General features: G+C 37.4%; 1 protein-coding gene across 5 annotated transcripts in view; it reads left to right on the top strand.

Annotated features, from left to right (window-relative positions):
* The window catches only part of EXOC4 (exocyst complex component 4), a 698,015-nt gene that overhangs the window by 268,850 nt on the left and 411,033 nt on the right, over nucleotides 1-18,132 (top strand). For 2 of the 5 annotated variants that reach the window (XM_074367038.1, XM_074367039.1), the window contains exon 10: nucleotides 3,802-3,909. The exons of 2 other annotated variants lie outside the window; for them this stretch is intronic. In XM_074367038.1, coding sequence (XP_074223139.1) covers nucleotides 3,802-3,909 — 108 coding nt within the window. Of the gene's footprint in view, nucleotides 1-3,801; nucleotides 3,910-13,034; nucleotides 13,134-13,771; nucleotides 13,807-18,132 lie in introns of those variants that run through there. One more of the 5 variants, XM_074367040.1, reaches the window with a different exon arrangement.

Genomic DNA, 18,132 nt, shown 5'->3' with positions numbered 1-18,132 from the left:
GAGAATTTGACTCAGTCTAGAGTCTAGTAAGACTTTGAATTAGATTGTAAGCTTCTTGAGAGCAGGCATTTTAAAATAAACTTGTTGCTACTCTCACTTAGAGATGCTGAATAAAAATATTTGTCGATTGCCCTGATTTTAGTACTAAGTAAAGCAGCGTGTTTTTTGTTTTTATTTTTTTAAGGATAATTAAGGTCAGGCCTTTTTCTATGTGTCAGTCGGTCAGTGTTTCTAACGGGGCTGCCGACCTGCCACAACTGCTACTTGCCTTTATCCTGAAATGTCTGCTCTTCACACACATGAAAGATGAAGCCCATGACTGCCATAACCATTGCTTCTCTGCAGTGTACACCTCCTCCCTCTTGTTAATGTTGTTGTACTTGTGTCTCATGCTGGCTGCTCTCTAGTCACAAGAACATTGCCTCTGCCCTTTGCACCCTTGTGCATCTGAAAAGATGGCACCTGCAGAGATGCTTTTTGATGAAGATGTGGAACCTCTTACAAGTTAAAATATTATCTTTTCTCTTAAGTAGTGATGACAAATCTGTTAGAAGCAAGTTGTTAGTAGGAGTATTATGAGAAAAATGGTACTAGTCATGAGACAGATGGCCTGGTGGTTCAGCGTGTCCTTATGTTACCTGTGTTGGTGAAGTGCTCACCAGTAGTCAAATAATTGTACACATTTGTTGAAAAGAAAGAGATGTACTTAATTCTTAATTCTTAGCTAAAATGGTTTCAAAGTTATTCCCCTCCGCCAAAAGAAGTTAGTATATATTCATCATATGTACTTTTGGAGGTACTACATTTCTTTTACCTCCTAGGTCTAACCTGTCACCAAACTTTGTCATGTTCTCTTTCATTTAGATTTATCTTTTGTGGTCTCACTGTTACCACCTTGTCTTTGTCACCTCACACCTGCATTATTATATACCTACTGTTCTCTCTACTAATTCTGATCCATTCTATGTATCTCATTCCTCAGGGCACATTATTTATGTTGCAACTGGAAAGCTCTATCACAAACTGGACCAGAGAAGTGTTGATTAGTAGTACAGTCTTAACTTTAAAAAGACCTTTTATTCACCTTAAAAAATAATTGTGGAGCCACAGCACATACAGTACTGCTTATGCTGAAAACACTTACTATTCACTGACCATCTTGTAAAGACCCACACCAGAGTTTCCGTGCAGAGGACCTAGGCTCCAGCTGTGGCCACTGCATGGTTTTACATGCAAAAAATAAAGTGAACGAACCCTGTTTGAAAAAAAAAAAAAGAAAAAAGAAAGCACTAAATATTTAATGAATTGATAAATTCCTTGATTTAAAAATTGGACTGCTTTGGTGGTAGGCTGCAGGAATGGACTACCTATAGAGAGGGGTGTATCCAGTATGTTCAGTGTCGCAGAGAACCAGTTCTGGGAATGAGTAGACACTTTTCCTGAATTGAAAGTTGTACTAAGCGCAGTAGAGCAAAGTAGGTTTATATCCTGGTGGTCCTCTGATGCGCAGTGGTGTACAATTCAGACATACTCTGGTAAGTGGGGTAAGTGGGTATACCAGTCCTCTCATTTTCCCCTTCCCTTTCTTCACCTCCAGGTCCATCCTAGATGAACCTCTCCTTGTTCCCATAAGGCCAGTCTGTTTTTGCACTCCTCAATTCTGATTTCTTTTGGCAGGGATACTAGATGTGGTTGACAGATGATATCTGAAAAGGGCTTTGGTAATTGCCCGTTCTGTTCGGTGACTGTGTTGCTGGCAGATGGGCGCAGTGAATGTTGAGAGTGTTCTGGACCTGCGCACACTCCTTCAGCGTGTGAGTGGTGAACGCTGCCAGGGTTTTTCTTATTATCTATTAGCAAATTGAAAAAAGAATCACTTGGATCTTTCCATCTTTTTTAAACCTTTAACTAAACCCACGTTTATGGCTAGGTTCTCTCCCACCTCTTCTCCCCCCTCATTATCTGGTTTTTTTTTTTTTTGGAATAGAGAAAATTCTCAAGATGTTAGTGCAGGCTGGCATGAATGGGTGCCAACAGTTCTTACAGACTTGTTAAAAGATTTATTTTTTGCCCGAGAATTACACATATGGCCTAGAATGATAATATTAGGATCTGTGTTGGTTGAGATAATTGGCAGATCACACCTTAAGAAAAGTGATTGGTTGGCTTGGCTCTTCCATTTTAATCTGTTGTCTCCGTCACAGTCAAATTACCATTATGTAGTATATTACTATGCCTTTTTAAAAACTCGACTCATTTAACCCATTTACAGGGGGCATCTGTTCACTGAGCTTGAATGATTTAAAACATTCTCTTACATTAGCTAATTTAGTAACAGCCAGCAAAGTCAAAATGAGCAAAGGAGGGGATCCCAATAATCCCAGATCCTTCAAGATGGTTTCCTGAGGATGAACAGTCACCACCCAGGTAACATTAGAGATGATCTTACACAGTCCCAGTAGAAAAATAAACATGCAGAAGTGAGAAGTGAGAGGAACCTGTGAAACCATCTAAATGAAGGCTGATGACCAACACAGAGCCAGGATGCTGGACTCCAGTGTAGGAGGTGACTGTGGGACCTGTCCCTTTAGAGCCCTTCCCTCACACAGCACGTCTTTACTGAAGTCCTTGAGATTTAGGGCAGATTAATTCCTCCGTTTAACTTCAGTGATGACAAATGAGATGATGACCTTTAAAACATCCATAGTTGTGGTAATTATTAATTGAGCATTTGTGATTGTTGGCATTGTACCTAATTATTGTGATAATAATGGACATTTATTTCTGCTTATAAAAAAGATGCTAAGATAAGTTAACTTAATTTGTTTTTGCTTTCTGGTTGTTCTGTTCACTATTTATGTGCATGTGTGCACATGAGTGAAAGAGTTAATATGCACAGGGTTGGATATATATTTTCATTTATTAACAAATGGAAGAAGATGCTTACATACTTGTAGGCACAGAAGCTTGGACTTGGCAGTCTCTTTCACGATCTAAAGACACATAATCCAAAAGAATAAATTATACAGATGATGCAGCTGAGACACACCTTTGTTAAAGTTTGGATAATACTTTAATTAGAAAAGTAGAATGTGTTACCTCCACCCATCTTTAAATATTCACTCAATGCATTCATCAGAGTTTAGGAAGCTAGCAAATACATGATGAAGTAAGAAACTTGTATTTGTCAGTCTTTCCTCTTTAATAATATTTTTCTTTATGAAAATTTTGAACTATAAAAATGCTACCTTGTGAATTCCAGGATCACCACCATAAGCATTTTCATTCTCTTCCTTATGATAACTGTTCTTAAGATGACTGTTCCTACAGATTGTTCCAATGATTATTATAAAGTTAGAAGTTCTCTTGGATCAAGTCTAGTTTTTGTTATAGAATTGTTGTAGAAGAGATAACTGAGGCCCCCAGAGTTAAGTGTCTTGCTAAAGGTTGCACATTTCAAATCACAGAGTCTGCGGAGGAACCCAGATCTTGTTTCCAGTTAGTGCTCTTGCTTCTAGTCATGCTGCCTCCTGTCATTCTCAGTCTGAGTTGCCTGTAAACGTCAGGAGGATGCTGTTTCAGTCTAGCAGTTATTATCAGTGTTTTCATTATGTTTTAATAATAGAACAGTGGAGTTCAAATTTATTACCTAGGGGCCTTATATATAAAAATCATATTATTGATTGAATGAAACTAGTAGGGTTTTTTTTTTTTTTGCATATGCAATTTTTCTAACTTCCCCCCAGAAAATGTTAAAATAAAAAAAGAAACTAAAATGGATCCATCTGGTTTATTTGGAAGGATATTACCACGTGGGTAAATACCAGCACAGTCACATTGTGAAAATACATGTTCCTGATCGGAGACAAATCAGCATGGTGGTGATCACAGATTTTCAGAACAGTACAGGTGTTCCTTTCATAACCTCTCAATAGGTAGATGCTGATTTTCCCAACTCAGCATATACATTTCATGTTGTTATTCTTATATTGTCTTAATTTTTGAAATGGTAGTATTTATCTTTTGTAGTGGGATTGTCACATGGGATTCAAAGGAAAGGAAGCCCATGTTCTATATCCCCCCACCTTGGCCATATTTCTCCCTTTGAACTCAGTTTCACCTCTCCTCAGATACTTAGTGGGGTTTTCATGATTTATCTAGCCAGTCTTAGTCCTTAGAAAGAGCTCTTCTTACTTTATATAATGCTACAGAACCTTTAATCTAGTACCCACGTTCCTCATTATTTATTGGGCAACTAAAAATCTTATTCTCCAGTCATGATTTTTGAACTTAAGATGTATTTTTATATCTCAAAATCAGTGAGGATTAGAATTTCTCATAGCTATTGTATTTCTTATCATCATGGCTTACTTGAAATCACAACATGATTTAAAATACGTCTAATCCTGTTATGGTGATATACTTCGGATAGCTCCTTGAATTAATAGATTATTTGTACTGTTGCATCAAGATGTGTTGCTTTACTTTTGGCAATTAAAGGTCAATTTGCATACATTTTTTATAATGGAAAAGTGAAGTGATGAACTATTAGTTTTATAAAACAGTTGGCGTAGTTGTCAGAGTTCTTAACATTCATTGCAGTGTTAGAGCTAGAGTTTTTCAGTTCATTGAAAGAAAAAGCAAAGAAACAAGTCTTTAACAACATTGCATTCTTCATATTCTCTTGGGCTTGTAGTGAAGAATAGGTGTTGGGGGTGGTGTTGAAATTAGTTTGGAATCATGAAAAACTAAAATACAACTCTTTCAGATGGCTAGCGCAGAATGGCTTTGGAACACCACAATTACTGTGCCCCCATCTGAGAAAATGCTGCTTATGTTCAATAGCTCATATTAACCTATAAAACTCTAGGATTACATACATAATGAATGGGCCCAAAATGCATTGGTTTTTGTAATGCAGATGAAGGTAAGATGTCTTATAGGGACTGAAATTTGCATATTAGAATAATTTAGTTATATTTTCTTGTTCTTTAAAGAAATAAATGGCAATGAATATTCATGGATTCAATTAAAATATTAATGGTATACTGATACTTCACTTTTAGGTCTCCAGCCATCCATAAAGAGTTTTACTTAAACTTGATAACAGTGAAGGGATACTTTAGCATAGAGTGTAATATATTGGCTTTTTGTTTCTGAAATGAAAATGTAGCACCTGACATGAGTAAATAATTTGTTTATTCTTGTAATGCATCATTTCTTTTGATAAGGAAAGACCATTCTTGAGTATAGAGTAAGGAACAGACATAGTGTGAATATCTTTTGGTGCTTAAGTGCTCTTTTTAAAGCACTACTATTTATCATTGTTATGTAGTAGGAGTTTATTGAAATGCTTCATTGAATTTATTTTTAAATTTTTAAATTTTTATTTGTGGTAAAATACACATAAAATTTACCATCTTAACCAGTTTGTAGTGCAGTGTTACTAAGTACATTCCCCACCGTCCATCTCTAGAATTTTTTGATTGTCCCTAACTGAAACTCTGTACTTATTGAACAGTAACATCCCATTACACCCTTTCCCTGCCCCTGGCAACCACCATTCTACCTTCTGTCTCTGTGAATTTGACTAGTCTAGTTACATTTTATAAGTGGAATATTATGATGCTTGTGTTTTTGTTACTGGCTTATTTCACTTAGCATAATGTCCTCACGTTTCATTCACGTAGCATGTGTCAGAACTCTTTCCCCTTTTTAAGCCTGCATAATAGTCCATTGCATATATATACACACCACATTTTGTTGACCCATTCATCCATCTGATGGATATTTGAGTTGCTTCCTGCTTTAGCTATATAAGTAATAATATGGGGATGTGGTGAATAATGCTGCTATAAGCATGGGTGTACATACATCTCTTCAAGACTCTGCTTTCAGTTCTTTAGAATATATTCCCAGAAGTGGAATTACGGGGTCATATGGTAATTCTGTTTTGAATTTTTTGAGGAATCACCATGCTGTTTTCGTTTTACATTCCTATGAGTAGCACACACAGGTTCTGATTTCTCCACACCTTCACCAACATGTGCTATTTTCTGTTGAATCTATGGGTTTTAAGTTATGGGAGTTATGTATACTTATTGTAGAGATTCAAATAATGCAGAAAGGTATAAAGTGAACTTGAACATACTTCTTCAGTCCCTCTGACTGATTGGGTGGAGGAAGGAGAATATGCAGGGAGAAAGGTGAGATGAGTACTGACATGGGAAACCGGGCAATGGAGGGTCTAGCTTTGAGGGAAGAAGAGGAGGATATAGAGATGAGGAGTTCAGACTGTTGACTTTGAAATGTAGGAGGTATTCAGGTGAAGTCTGGAACTTGGGAGAAAGTACAGAACCATACATGTATTTAGGTTTAATTAGTATTCAGGTGGTAGTTGATACCATGATTGTATATTTGCTCATTCAGGGAGCGAAGAAGAACAAAGAATTGGAGAACAGAACCTTGGGGGCCTCGACACTTAACTGAAGTCATAGTTGTCATCTCTGCTCAGAATCCTTTTCTTCTAAATCTCCTTGTTCTCTCAAAACAGCAGCGTTGTCACTGTAGCTGGAATCCAGAATTGCGAGTCCTCTCTGGCAGTTATCTTGGCCTAATCTGTTACCAAGTTCTTTTGCTTTTTTCTTTTGCAATACTTTTCAAATCTGGCATTCCCCCCCCCCCCCATCATCATTGTTTTTCAGGCCTTTGCTTTTAGTCTACTGCAGTTTTCTTTTAAGCTACCTTCTTGTCTCTAGGGTTTTCTCTCAAAAGACAGAGAAAAGCTCTACTGTTGAAGAAAAATGAAGTTTTTTTGAAAGTGTTCTTTTGTTTAAATACAGGTCCTGACATTTAAGGCCCTGCAAAGTCTATCTCTAATTTATCTTTCCGGATGTAAATCTCAGCGCAAATTTTAGATTTTTGCCATTCTGTAATATTTGATCTTCCTGAATTTTCATTTGTGCCTTTTCTTGGGCTGTTTCCATTACCTTCACTCCTCACTCATTCAAAGGCCCAACACAACAGTTCAAGTCTCCTCATTAAAGAGGAGGCTGTGTGATGCTGAATAAACAAAGAGCTTTGTGTAAATCCTTGGGCGGCTCCTCTTACCTGTGTAACTTTGAAGAACTTTTTGAATTTCAGATTCCTTATTTGTAAAATAAGCCATTGTGTGGGTTAAATTAATAAAAATGGATGTGAACCATAGTAGATAGTATTTCTGATCTTTATCCCTCTGGGACATCTAATTCATTCACATATTTATTCATTCAACAAACAGTTTTGGCACTACTCTTGGCAGTGGAGATGCAGTAGTGAACAAAATGGACAAAAATCCTTTCCATTGTGGAAGAGATGGATGATAAACAGGGTAAGAAATAAAGTTCTAGGGGGAGGGTGTAGCTCAGCAGTAGGGTGCATGCTTAGCATGCATGAGATCCTGGGTTCAATCCCCAGTACCTCCATAAAAAAAATAAGAAATAAGAAACAAAGTTCCAATAATGATAAATGCAAAGGAAAAAAATTAAAGAAAGAAAGGGAGACAAGAAATATCAAGAGAGAAGATTGAAATTTTAGATGGGGTGGGTGGGGAAGACCTCTCTGAAGTTTTCTCTTTAGAAGTCCTGAAGCACTTGACAAACACTTAGTACTTAGTCTATGACATGTTGTTCTTTGCCTAGAAATGTGTTCAGACCTGAGCTCTGACCTCAGCTCCATTACGAGCTCCTGCAATGAGGGATTAATTTGAAGTCACTCTTTTTCTCCTCACCCCACTTTCACTGCAGTGAAAATACATCCTCCTGACAAGGCATCTAACTGGAAGTGGTGGAAAATGCAAGGTCTTCCTATCTAAGAGGAGGTTGATGGCATTCCATGAAAATTAAATATTTAATACTTGTTTCATCTAATTTTTATTAGGCCAGACGCTTAGGATTGCACAATTGAAACCAGAAGAATAAAGATTAGTTGCCTCCACCAGGCGTTATTTATTGCTCTTTGGAGACTTGGAATGAAGGTGGCAGGGCCTTTGAGTTTCATAATGGAAATGGGACCTCCGAGGGGAAATTACCTGAACTGAGAACTAAGTGAAACTCCAGTGCTCATGCTGAAACTGAACTAGACTGGCGTGAGAAAGGTGCAGAGCCTGCGGCCAATTTTACTTTAAATCGTTTGTCTCTTACAAGGTGTTTCCATGTCAGACTGACCAAAAATCAAGTAAAATGTCCGAGTTTTAGCATCATTGTTGGAACCCATCAGCAAAATCAGATGATGACTTGAGTATGTAACTAACAGTTAAATTTGTCCTCCAGATTTCTTTAGCTTCCAGCCTACCTGGCAGGAAATTGGAATCAGAAAGAGGAACTCAGAAATGCGCAACTCCCATTTCTGGTTCAGTTTTTTTTTTTCCATAGAAAAGTTATCCTGGAAAGAGGTAAATTTCCTGACAGGAGTGACATGAAGGCTATATTGTTGCTATTGCTTTTGTTTTGAACTTTGAGAAAAAGAAAATTCACCAAACACTACTCTTGGATTAGTTCGAGCATTTGTTTTCCCTTAGGGGAGACTGTAGACTATAATTTCATCACACCAAAAACTGGTGCCTGAGCTCCCACCGAAGTTTGAGTTGGCTTTTCCCTTGGGGATTTGACATTTTCTGTTTCCTGACATTTTTACCATTGTTAGGCACACTTCTCTGTATTCTTGCCCTGTATTCATCCCCTAAGGGAATTGGTGTATTTTATCTACAGGAAGGCAGGTATGCCTTCTGTTTTGGACAAGCCATTTAATTGTTCAAATAAATCCAGCTATAGTGTAATAGACCAATCATTAGGAACTGGGCCATGTGGCAGCATTTAGATTCATGAGACCCAGATCCTCGGTTCAGTCCAGAAAGGAAATTAAATACCACATACACAAGATGAATGATTTTCTTCTCTCTCTCTCTCTCCCCACCTCTACCTGGCCCTCCCCCACTCCACCCTTTTAAAATATTTAATAGCATCCAAAAAAAAAAAAAAAAAAAAAAAAAAAACCAAACAAGCAGAATGCTGTTTGTTTCAGTGTTTCTGGCTGGCTTATTTACGGTTTTCTGTGTGAGTGAACCATCATTTCTTAGCCATTAAGTAAAGTAGTAACAAAGATTACTTTTTTTGGCCATTGTCTTTTCTTTGTTTCATATAAAATAAAGAGGTCTAAATAAAAAGGATATGAAGACCTAGCACTTTTTGGCCCCCTTTTCAGCTACTTTAATGTAATTTCATTTTAATAATAGCTAAAAAATACATACGTGGTCATACTTCCTAGCAACACTGCCTCTTTTCCTTCATTTTTAATACTTTATTTGTTTAAAAAATACCTCTTTTCCGACTAAAGTTGCTGATATGAATTTAAGGGGCTTATTTAATTGCAGAAGTGAGTTCCTCTAGGTCTGTACACTTCTGGACAGAATGGGCAGCTGGTTAGGTTATAAAAGGTGGCACTTGGTTTTGGGGGAGTTAACGCATATAGATTTGAGAGTTGGTTCATTTGCTTTCATTTGCCTTGTGCTGTGGCAACAAGGAGGATTCAGTTACATGGACGTGTGGCAGTGATGTGTGTTGTATCCTGAGAATATCATTTGAATCTGTGGAACCTCTTACCCAGATGTTGTATTTTTCCCATTCCGAACTCTGAAATTCACCTGCTGGGTGAATTCTTTGACAAACAAAAGCATGGCAAGATCTGGGCTTGAGCTCTTTGCAACTTAAGAAGCCTTTGGAAACCATTCCCCTTTGGCCACTATATTGCATGCAGGAAAGTACACACTTGGGATTATCTAGTGAGACCTTGAACGATCCACCCAATAATTAAATAGAAATTAATCAAAGGGATTTAATATTCAAAAACATAAGAAAGTCTTTCGTTTTAGTCTTAATAATTCTTCTCAGTCTTCATCTGTTGTGAAACACAGCAGAGAAAAAGTACTATAAACAGCACTTGTGTGCTGTAGGTACTTTGCTGTTTTATTTTGTTTTTACAAGGGAAGCAGGAGAATAAATAACATCTCAGCAAGAGAGATTTGTCAAGGCAGGATTGGAGAAGCTGCTTTACTGTTCTGGTTGTAGACCCTGGCATTGCTTCTTTAACCTTCATATCTCCAGTTCACTATCTGAAATTAACTCTGGTAATCCTTACCCAGCAGGCATAACCTTCAGAGCCAGAGATAATCCAGCTAGAAATCTTTAAGCCATAGGCCATCTTACTCCCTGAATTACTAATGTGTATGTAATTATAAAATGGGAATCAGCCCATCTTTGGTAATCTGGATTGAGAAGAATGGCAGATAAAGTTCAGTTGTCAGATCTATACAATCAGAGGAGATCTTTATAGTTGGAAACTCTTGAATTATAGACATCCCTCCTGATTTGAGATTCTTCAGTTCTGTTTTCTACACACTGAAGGATTGACTTTAAGAGACACTTCTTTTTTTGTTGCATCCAGTTGTCACAACTCCTGTACCTCACTTTTCCAAAATTCATGTCATAGTGTGTTTCTATAATAGATGAGCAAGGCTATTTGAGCAAATGTAGTAAAATATACATCTTAAAAACAATATACAAAATAAATTATTAAGCAAACAAAAATAAGCCAGTTTTGTGTTTTATTCCTATTAAATATTAAAACAAGAATAAATGCATTCTAATTTCCTATCAGAATTCATATTTCGTGTGGTTACATAAAGATGTAATAGAATTTAATGTCTTTAAAAGTGTATTTATCAAAAAAAAAATTCCTGTGATGCCTAGCTGTATGTAAGTAATAAGTAGTGTTTTTCCAACAAGTTGACTTGGTGAGTGATGAAGAGGCTGTCCTCAAACCAAAGACAGTCATACTGACCATTCCACATGTCACTGAGGCAGAACTGTCACAGCCTAAACTGAGAGAGGAATTTTAGGATCTAAGAGTGATCTAAGGTTTAAGAAACCTTAAAGGGGAAATAATTTGGTGCAGGTTAAATGTTGAAATTGTGTGGAATGTTTTATGTCCAAAAGCCTACCTTTTATTTATTCATTTATTTTGTTATCTGTGATGAGATATTTGGGGGAAAGTGGTACGATTTTACTCTACAAAGTGCAAATTAATGTCCAACTTTACCCTGTTTTCCCTAAATAGCGCTCTATAAGTTAATTATGTAATGGATGTCAGAAACTAGACAGGTCCCTTGACTTTTGAGATGTTTGAATGTTCTTCCATTGCCTAGCATTTCCATTTGTTTTAAACCGCTAGCCATCTGTAGGGATCTTACGCAGAGTGCTGCACCTTTTCGTGTCTTGATTTTCTCATCAATTGCTTCAATAACACAGTACTGTGAGGATCAGATGAGAGTATGATTGCGAAAGCAATTTGAACATTTAGCAGCTATGTTACTGTAAGGTATTGTGATTTGTGTCGACCTATTTTCTTCTTCAGTGAAACGAGGGTGCTGTGGTTTCCCACTTGCCCAATCATCTAGGTACAGAGTACCCTCTATTATTTGCACTAATGGAGAGAATCAGTCTTGTAAATTTCCCCAAAAAGGCGGATAATTAGAAAATCACTTACAAAATATTTCAGCATTTACATATGGGTCTCTCCGATGTTTCAGGAATTCGTAATTCAGGAAACATAAGCAAAAAAAAAAAAGAAAAAATTCGGTCTGATTCAGAAGAAAATAAGAAGCTTTACAACTTTGCCATCTTCTCCCTTTGTTCCCCCACAGCCTGTTGTGGGACAGAAGTGCATCTCTGTCTCTAACCAGTGAAGGATTTAGCTTAAGGCATCGTTGCCTTATTTTCTTAATATTTCAAATCTTTAGTCAAATAGAAACAGGCATTTGTGAAATAGCCTTTTTCTTAGCTTCTGTAGAAGCATCAACTACACAAAGATGATGCCAAGAAAGTATATAATTAAATATTGTCAATATACATTTGGAAGCAGGTGTGCTGTGAATCACTCATCCTGGGAGTAACCCCCTGAAGATTGTCCTGGTAACGGTGACTAGAAATGCAACAAATGTAGACTCCTTTGCCTTGCCTCACCTCTCCCTTGTTTTTCTGCCTTTTTTTTTTTTTTTTAATAAAGAAGTATTTTATTTGACATGTTCTTTTCCTTCTTTCTTTCTTTCTTTTTTTTTTTTTTCCATAGACCTCTCCCCTTTGTGATTGGAGTGTTTGAAAAAAACACTTTCAGGGGTTAAAAAAAAAACTCAGATTTTTAAAAATTTAATTGAAATGCTTAATTTTGATGTTTATTGGCCTGGGATATTCACTCCTAGTTACATTGCTTCTATTCAGAGGAATTTCTCCCCTTTTATTGGTAGAAAGATCTGGTGATATAAAGCAGTTTGTGGAAATGTTTGGAGGTGTGTGTGTAACTGTGTGTGTATATACATATGTGTATTTCTGTATGCGTATGGGCATATGTTTTTTAAGAATTAAGAATGAACTCATTCCTTTCATTTCTAATAGGCTATAAATCACTCTGAATTGTTGTATTTATATTCCACCATCATAAATTATATATAATGTCTTATTTTATACATATACACATATATACATGTATAAAATATGTTATATAATCAATATAATACATATTATATATTATATATGTTTCCTGGTGGAAACCCTCTTTGTAAATATACAGAACATTTCAGTACAGCCTCTCTCCCTCCCCGTGCCCCTCCACTCCCTGCTACTTCCCTCCATTCTCTCCTAGATGGGGAGAAGAGAACAGCCCCATAAATGGGAGTATAGCAGACAGGATGGACCAGCAGTGTCTGCTTTTCTTCTTTCTCCTTGATGACAAAGAACGGCTCTGCTGCTCTCTCTCTAGCTACGGTAGACTTCGTGGCAGCTGCTGTATCTTGAGATATGATCATGACCTTTGCCATGTCACCAGGACGTAGCCTAAAAATAGAGCTAGTGACAGAGTTAACTCAAGCTTTGTGGCTTTGTGAACATCTGGGACTTGTGTCTGTTGCCAGCAGAGGCTTGGCACCAAAAATGCTCTGTCCCCAGTTTCTAGTTTGAAGAAAGCCTCCAGATCATCTCTGGGACACCCGGGCCATTCCATCCAGATCCTGCACCTGTGCATCCAGCTGGTCACCAATTACACAGGTTGACATTTTGCAGTGCTTTTGTTGACTGTATAACCTTAATTGTGTGTGACCGCATGCCTAAATGGCAATGTGTATGTGGGTGCGCACGTGTGTGTGTTTATGTAAATACACAGTCCCATATATGGATGTGCTATATAGTATCATAAACAAATTTTATCTATAGAATGTGTATAGATGTAAACTTCTTAGAGTTTTGCTAAATTGGGTCCAGCATGATGCTGACACACTGACTTTTATGAAATTGGTTTTTATTAAAGTCTGCAGGTTATTCTTGTACTGGCAGAGGCTTTGATTAAGCACTGTATTAGGGTCATATCCTAGAATAACAACATTTTGAAATCCCTGGCTGTTTTTGAAAGAATTGTGATTAAAGTTCTGGCTGTTTTCCTGTGATTACTAATGTCTGCTGAGGGTTGAGTTTCGCTGGTTGTTATTGGCAACTGAGTTGTGTGGCAGCTTCTTGTGCTTTCTTGCCAGTATCACTGGCATTCTCCAGGGGAAAGTGATTTTTGCATGGAAATGCGAGAACTAAAAGCTGTAACAAAATTAACACAGGGTCTGGGGTTGCTGATGTGACAACAGAGGTAGAATGGGACTGTTTTCCTAAAGTCTAATTCATCTGTGATTGAATTTCAGACAAAACAGTGCTGCCATGATGAGAAGGGAGAGAAACCCATCTAAAACAGATTATGGATGAACAGGCTGAGGAATACGATATGGCAGGATGAAATCTAGACAGTCGGATACTTCAGCTTTGTCTGGGCCTTTCTTCCTGACAGGTGTGTTCTGTGCTTTGGCCTGAGTGCCCCAGGCAGCGGCACACTTGCGGAACCTGTGGTATTAGGAATGATCTCTGCCTGCCAGTGGGAAATGGAAAGTGAGTCCCTTGTGTGCGCAGAAAAAATTGATAAGTGTGTGTGAGTGTCGACTAATGTGGTTACCTGGGTTTTAAGGTATACTGTGGTGTTCTGGTCATCAAAATAAAAAAAAATATTGATTGTCTGTTACTACCCCAGTTAATGATAGGTTCTTTTCCACACTGAAAAAAAATTCCAGATTAAAAAAAATAAGAAATTTGGATATGAGATTTTTTTTTCCCCAATCACAACCAAATTAAAATCCTGTGTAATTTTATTCTTTTGTTTGCTGGTCTTTTACCTTTGGAAATTTTAGGACCTGGGTCTTTATTTTCTACCCACAAAGGTTATAAATTCCTTGATGGTAGGTTACGGTATCTTAGACTTCTTGTTTTCTCTCACTATACCGTGCACAAAATAGTTTTATAGTACCTATCAGTGGATTGATTTAGAATTTACCCTTTGTGCTCTATTGAAAGTAATTTTTAAGCTTAAATGGAAGTGTTATACAAATACCTAAATGATTAAAATGAACTTGAGAGAGTTCTGAACTTGAAGAATTAACACACTTGTTACTTCTTAGTTGGCTCTTTTTTCATATTTACGTGAACTTTTAGGGCTGGTTTCAATATAAGAACAATGGACTTTTGGTCTTACCTCTGCTCCTCTTTGACACATCATTAAGTACTGATGTATGAAGAAGAGAGAAGAGTAAAATGCTATCAGGTGTATATATGTGTATGTGAACTTTAGAGTGTAACTCATCAAATTATTCAGCCAAAGTTTTCTGAGTACCCACTGTTGTCAGATGTTATAGATTCTTGAGATCTTAGAGCAAACAAAACAAAGTTCCTGTAACCTTTTAATATTTTCATTTTATTTTAAATGTTTTTATTGAGATGCAATTCTCATACCATAATATTCACTGTTTTACAGTGTACAATTCACTGATTTTTAGTATGGTCATAGAGTTTTGCAATCATCACTACTATCTAATACCAGAACATTTTTATCAGTGCCCCCCCCCCCAATAGAAATCTCTGTTAGCAGTCACTTTCCATCCCGCCTTCCCTCAGCCCCTGCTAACCACTCACCTATGTTCTGTCTGCAGATTTGCCTATTTTGGACATTCAGTATAAATGAAACAATACAACATGTGGCCTTTTGTGTTTGGTTTCTCTCAGCATAATGTTTTTCAGGTTCATCCATGTTGTAGTATGAGTCAGTACTTTCTTTACTCTTTTTTTTTGCTGAGATAAGGAAGGCTGTTGGAGGAGCTAGTAGGGAATGGGAGAGGTTGGTGAGAGGTTGTTTTTGGGTAAATTAGGATCATTCCTATTAGCATTCCAGTGGAGATGCTGAGTAGTTAGCTGGACACACAAGTCTGGACTGGAGTTATGAACTGAGGTGTCATTGGCATATGGATGATATTTAAAGCTGCCAGGTTAAGTGGAATCTTCGATGGCATGTATTTAGAGCAGAAAAAAGGGTCAAGGGTTGAGCCCTGGGATACTCAAATGATAAAAAGTCAGGAAGGTGAGGAGGAATCGTCAAGAAAATGGAGAAGGACTGACTAGTAAGTAAGAAGCAGAATCGAGTGATGTCAGGGTCCTGGAAGCTAAGTGAGGAAGTTGTTTCAAGAAAGAAAGGTTAGTTGAGTCAACTGGTGCTGCTAGATCCAATAAGAAAGATGAGGATTGAGAACTGTTCATCGACTGAGACCATTTTAAGAAGGTAGCTTTCACACCACCATTGATGGAGTGAAGGTGAGGGCCTCAAGCCTGGGTATATTCCTAGTAATTGTCATGGTCCTTCATCCCCCGCAGTTCTCACAGGCTCATGTCTTTAGTCTGTTCCATGGCATCATGCCCAGTATCTCACTCACGTCAGTTACTACAGTGAGCCCAGGGTCCCAGTTATCTTACATTCTCAGGCCCATTATCCCGAGTACTGCTCCATACATCTCCCATTTCCCTCCTCTGTCCAGTGAAGTTGCCCGTCTTGTCATTGCAAACCCTTTATATCCCAGATGTCTTTACTGAATGCTCTTTTAACCTTCTTCCTGGAGCAGTTAGAACTAAGACCCGTCTCCCCCTTGAGAGCCTGCTCCCCTTGCTGCTGCTTTAATAGTGGCTCTTTTCGGCCACATACAGGGATGTGGTAATCTTTCTTGCCTCTTCCAGACCATTTTCTTTCTCATCTCCCTAAAAATTCCCACACTGTCAGATTATTCCATCTGTTATTACTTCTTGTTGTAGTTATTTACAGACCCTAGCATTGTTCCAGTTTTTTCCTAACTGTAGATCACAAAATATGTATTTGCTAATTATAATTTGTTTTCCCAGTTGGGGCAAGCATCAGTGTTTCTGCCTGGCTTCATTGTTTTTTATAAGAGCAAGGACAGTTTTTTGAGATCAGTTTTTTGAAACAGTAAATATGGAAGATGACAAATGCATTAGTCAAACTCCTGCTGTAGTGGCCTGATCTTAAAAAAAAAAGATGCGTGGATTTTAAGTGATTTATATAGTTGAAAGGAGAACTTAACACATGTGTCAGATATGCTGATCAAATGATAAAGTGGAGGAAAACTGAGCCTCAACCTTTTGTGCAGCCAGTGAAAGTAAATGCACATTGCAGTTTTTGGAGGCAGATGGAATGCAAACAACTAATAAATCAGGTTTTGAAACATTGAAGAACAACTTATTTCAATGCATATGGTGTTGGATCTTAGACAAGATAGTACTGGGAGTAAAAATAGATTAAGCAGCATCAGAAGGACATTGTCCCTAAGCATCATCTGCATAACAATATTTAAATCCATTTCATGGCACCAAGCTCAGAAATTTAGTAAATAAATAATTATAGTGCGCCAAGAGGAGCCTGCAAGATCTCCAAGGAGTTGTACATGAAAGAGATCAGAGCGAAATTGTATTACCACAAGCATTCTGTGATCAGTCTAATATTTCTTTCTCTATTGTGCTTTAAGAAGATCAGAAGACTATAATCACTTTATAGATGTCTCGTAAGAGGCATTAACAGTAGAAATGCAAATTTTCATAACGGACAAATTTGCATCTGTGCCTGTGAACCTGCTTTTATTCTTGGAATGTAGCTATACAACCGTCTCTTTTGTTCACATACTGCTATGAAATGGACCATTTCATAAAACTATATACAGCTTAAGTGGAAAAAACAGATTTTAGGAGAGCAAATAAGCATGACTCTGAAGTTTGAATTCATTATTTGTGAAGTAAGGATGTGGGTGGGAAGCAAGCAAAAATTAATGATTTTAAGTAATTTTAGGTCATCCTTGATTGACTTTTTAAGTTATAAGTGGAGTAAGGGATTTTTCCTCTTTATTTTATTTTTTTTTATTTTAATAAGACATTTTCAGTAGAATATGCTTCAACTTGAAGATGTTCAAAGTTTCATAGCAGATTTTCCTGGGAGTTTTTTTTTGATTCTGGATCCTAACACTTTAATCTGAGATTGGGGCTGTTTTTGGTTGAGTAAATGGAGAACATGAAAAAGACAGGAATTCTCTTATATTCCTCAGAGATATCTAGGTTAACACTGGGCTTGATGACATCATTTGAATTTGTGGTAATTTCCTTCTGCCTTCTCAGAATGGTGTTACATTTATTGGGTTCATCAATTACTGAACACTGTATTAGAGCTTTAGGCATTATACTTAACTGGGAGCTTAAAAAGACCCTGCCTTCAAGATGGTCACAGTTCCTGGAGGGAGAGCATGCAATACATGTAACTGCCTGAAAATGCAATGAAAATAAAGATGAAATTAAATATTAAAATATATAAGATTAGCTTGACAGAGCAAACATTTGTTCTGGGCCCAGAATGTAAAACTTTTTTCCAGTTATGGTTAACTTGCGACAGTCTTGTACCCAATTGTGTTGTTTTTCTTTCAGCCTGTCTTATGATTTAGAGGGGTACTGGAAACATATTTTAAGTCAGGCTGTTTCTTTAGTTAGGTATTTTTGAGACCACTGAATGCCACCCCCGAAACAACTCTTGTTAAACTTAATGCTTTTGATGATACACATTGAATGTCATGCTGTCAAGCCTTCGACTTCACCTAAATCAGGGCTTCCTGAGTGTGTACCATTTGCCAGGCCCAGT

The sequence above is a fragment of the Camelus bactrianus genome, chromosome 7 (genome assembly GCF_048773025.1).
Source record: "Camelus bactrianus isolate YW-2024 breed Bactrian camel chromosome 7, ASM4877302v1, whole genome shotgun sequence".
Lineage (NCBI taxonomy): Eukaryota > Metazoa > Chordata > Mammalia > Artiodactyla > Camelidae > Camelus > Camelus bactrianus.
The sequence above is the reverse complement of the archived record's forward strand: the minus strand, read 5'-3'. Positions and strand labels throughout refer to the sequence as shown.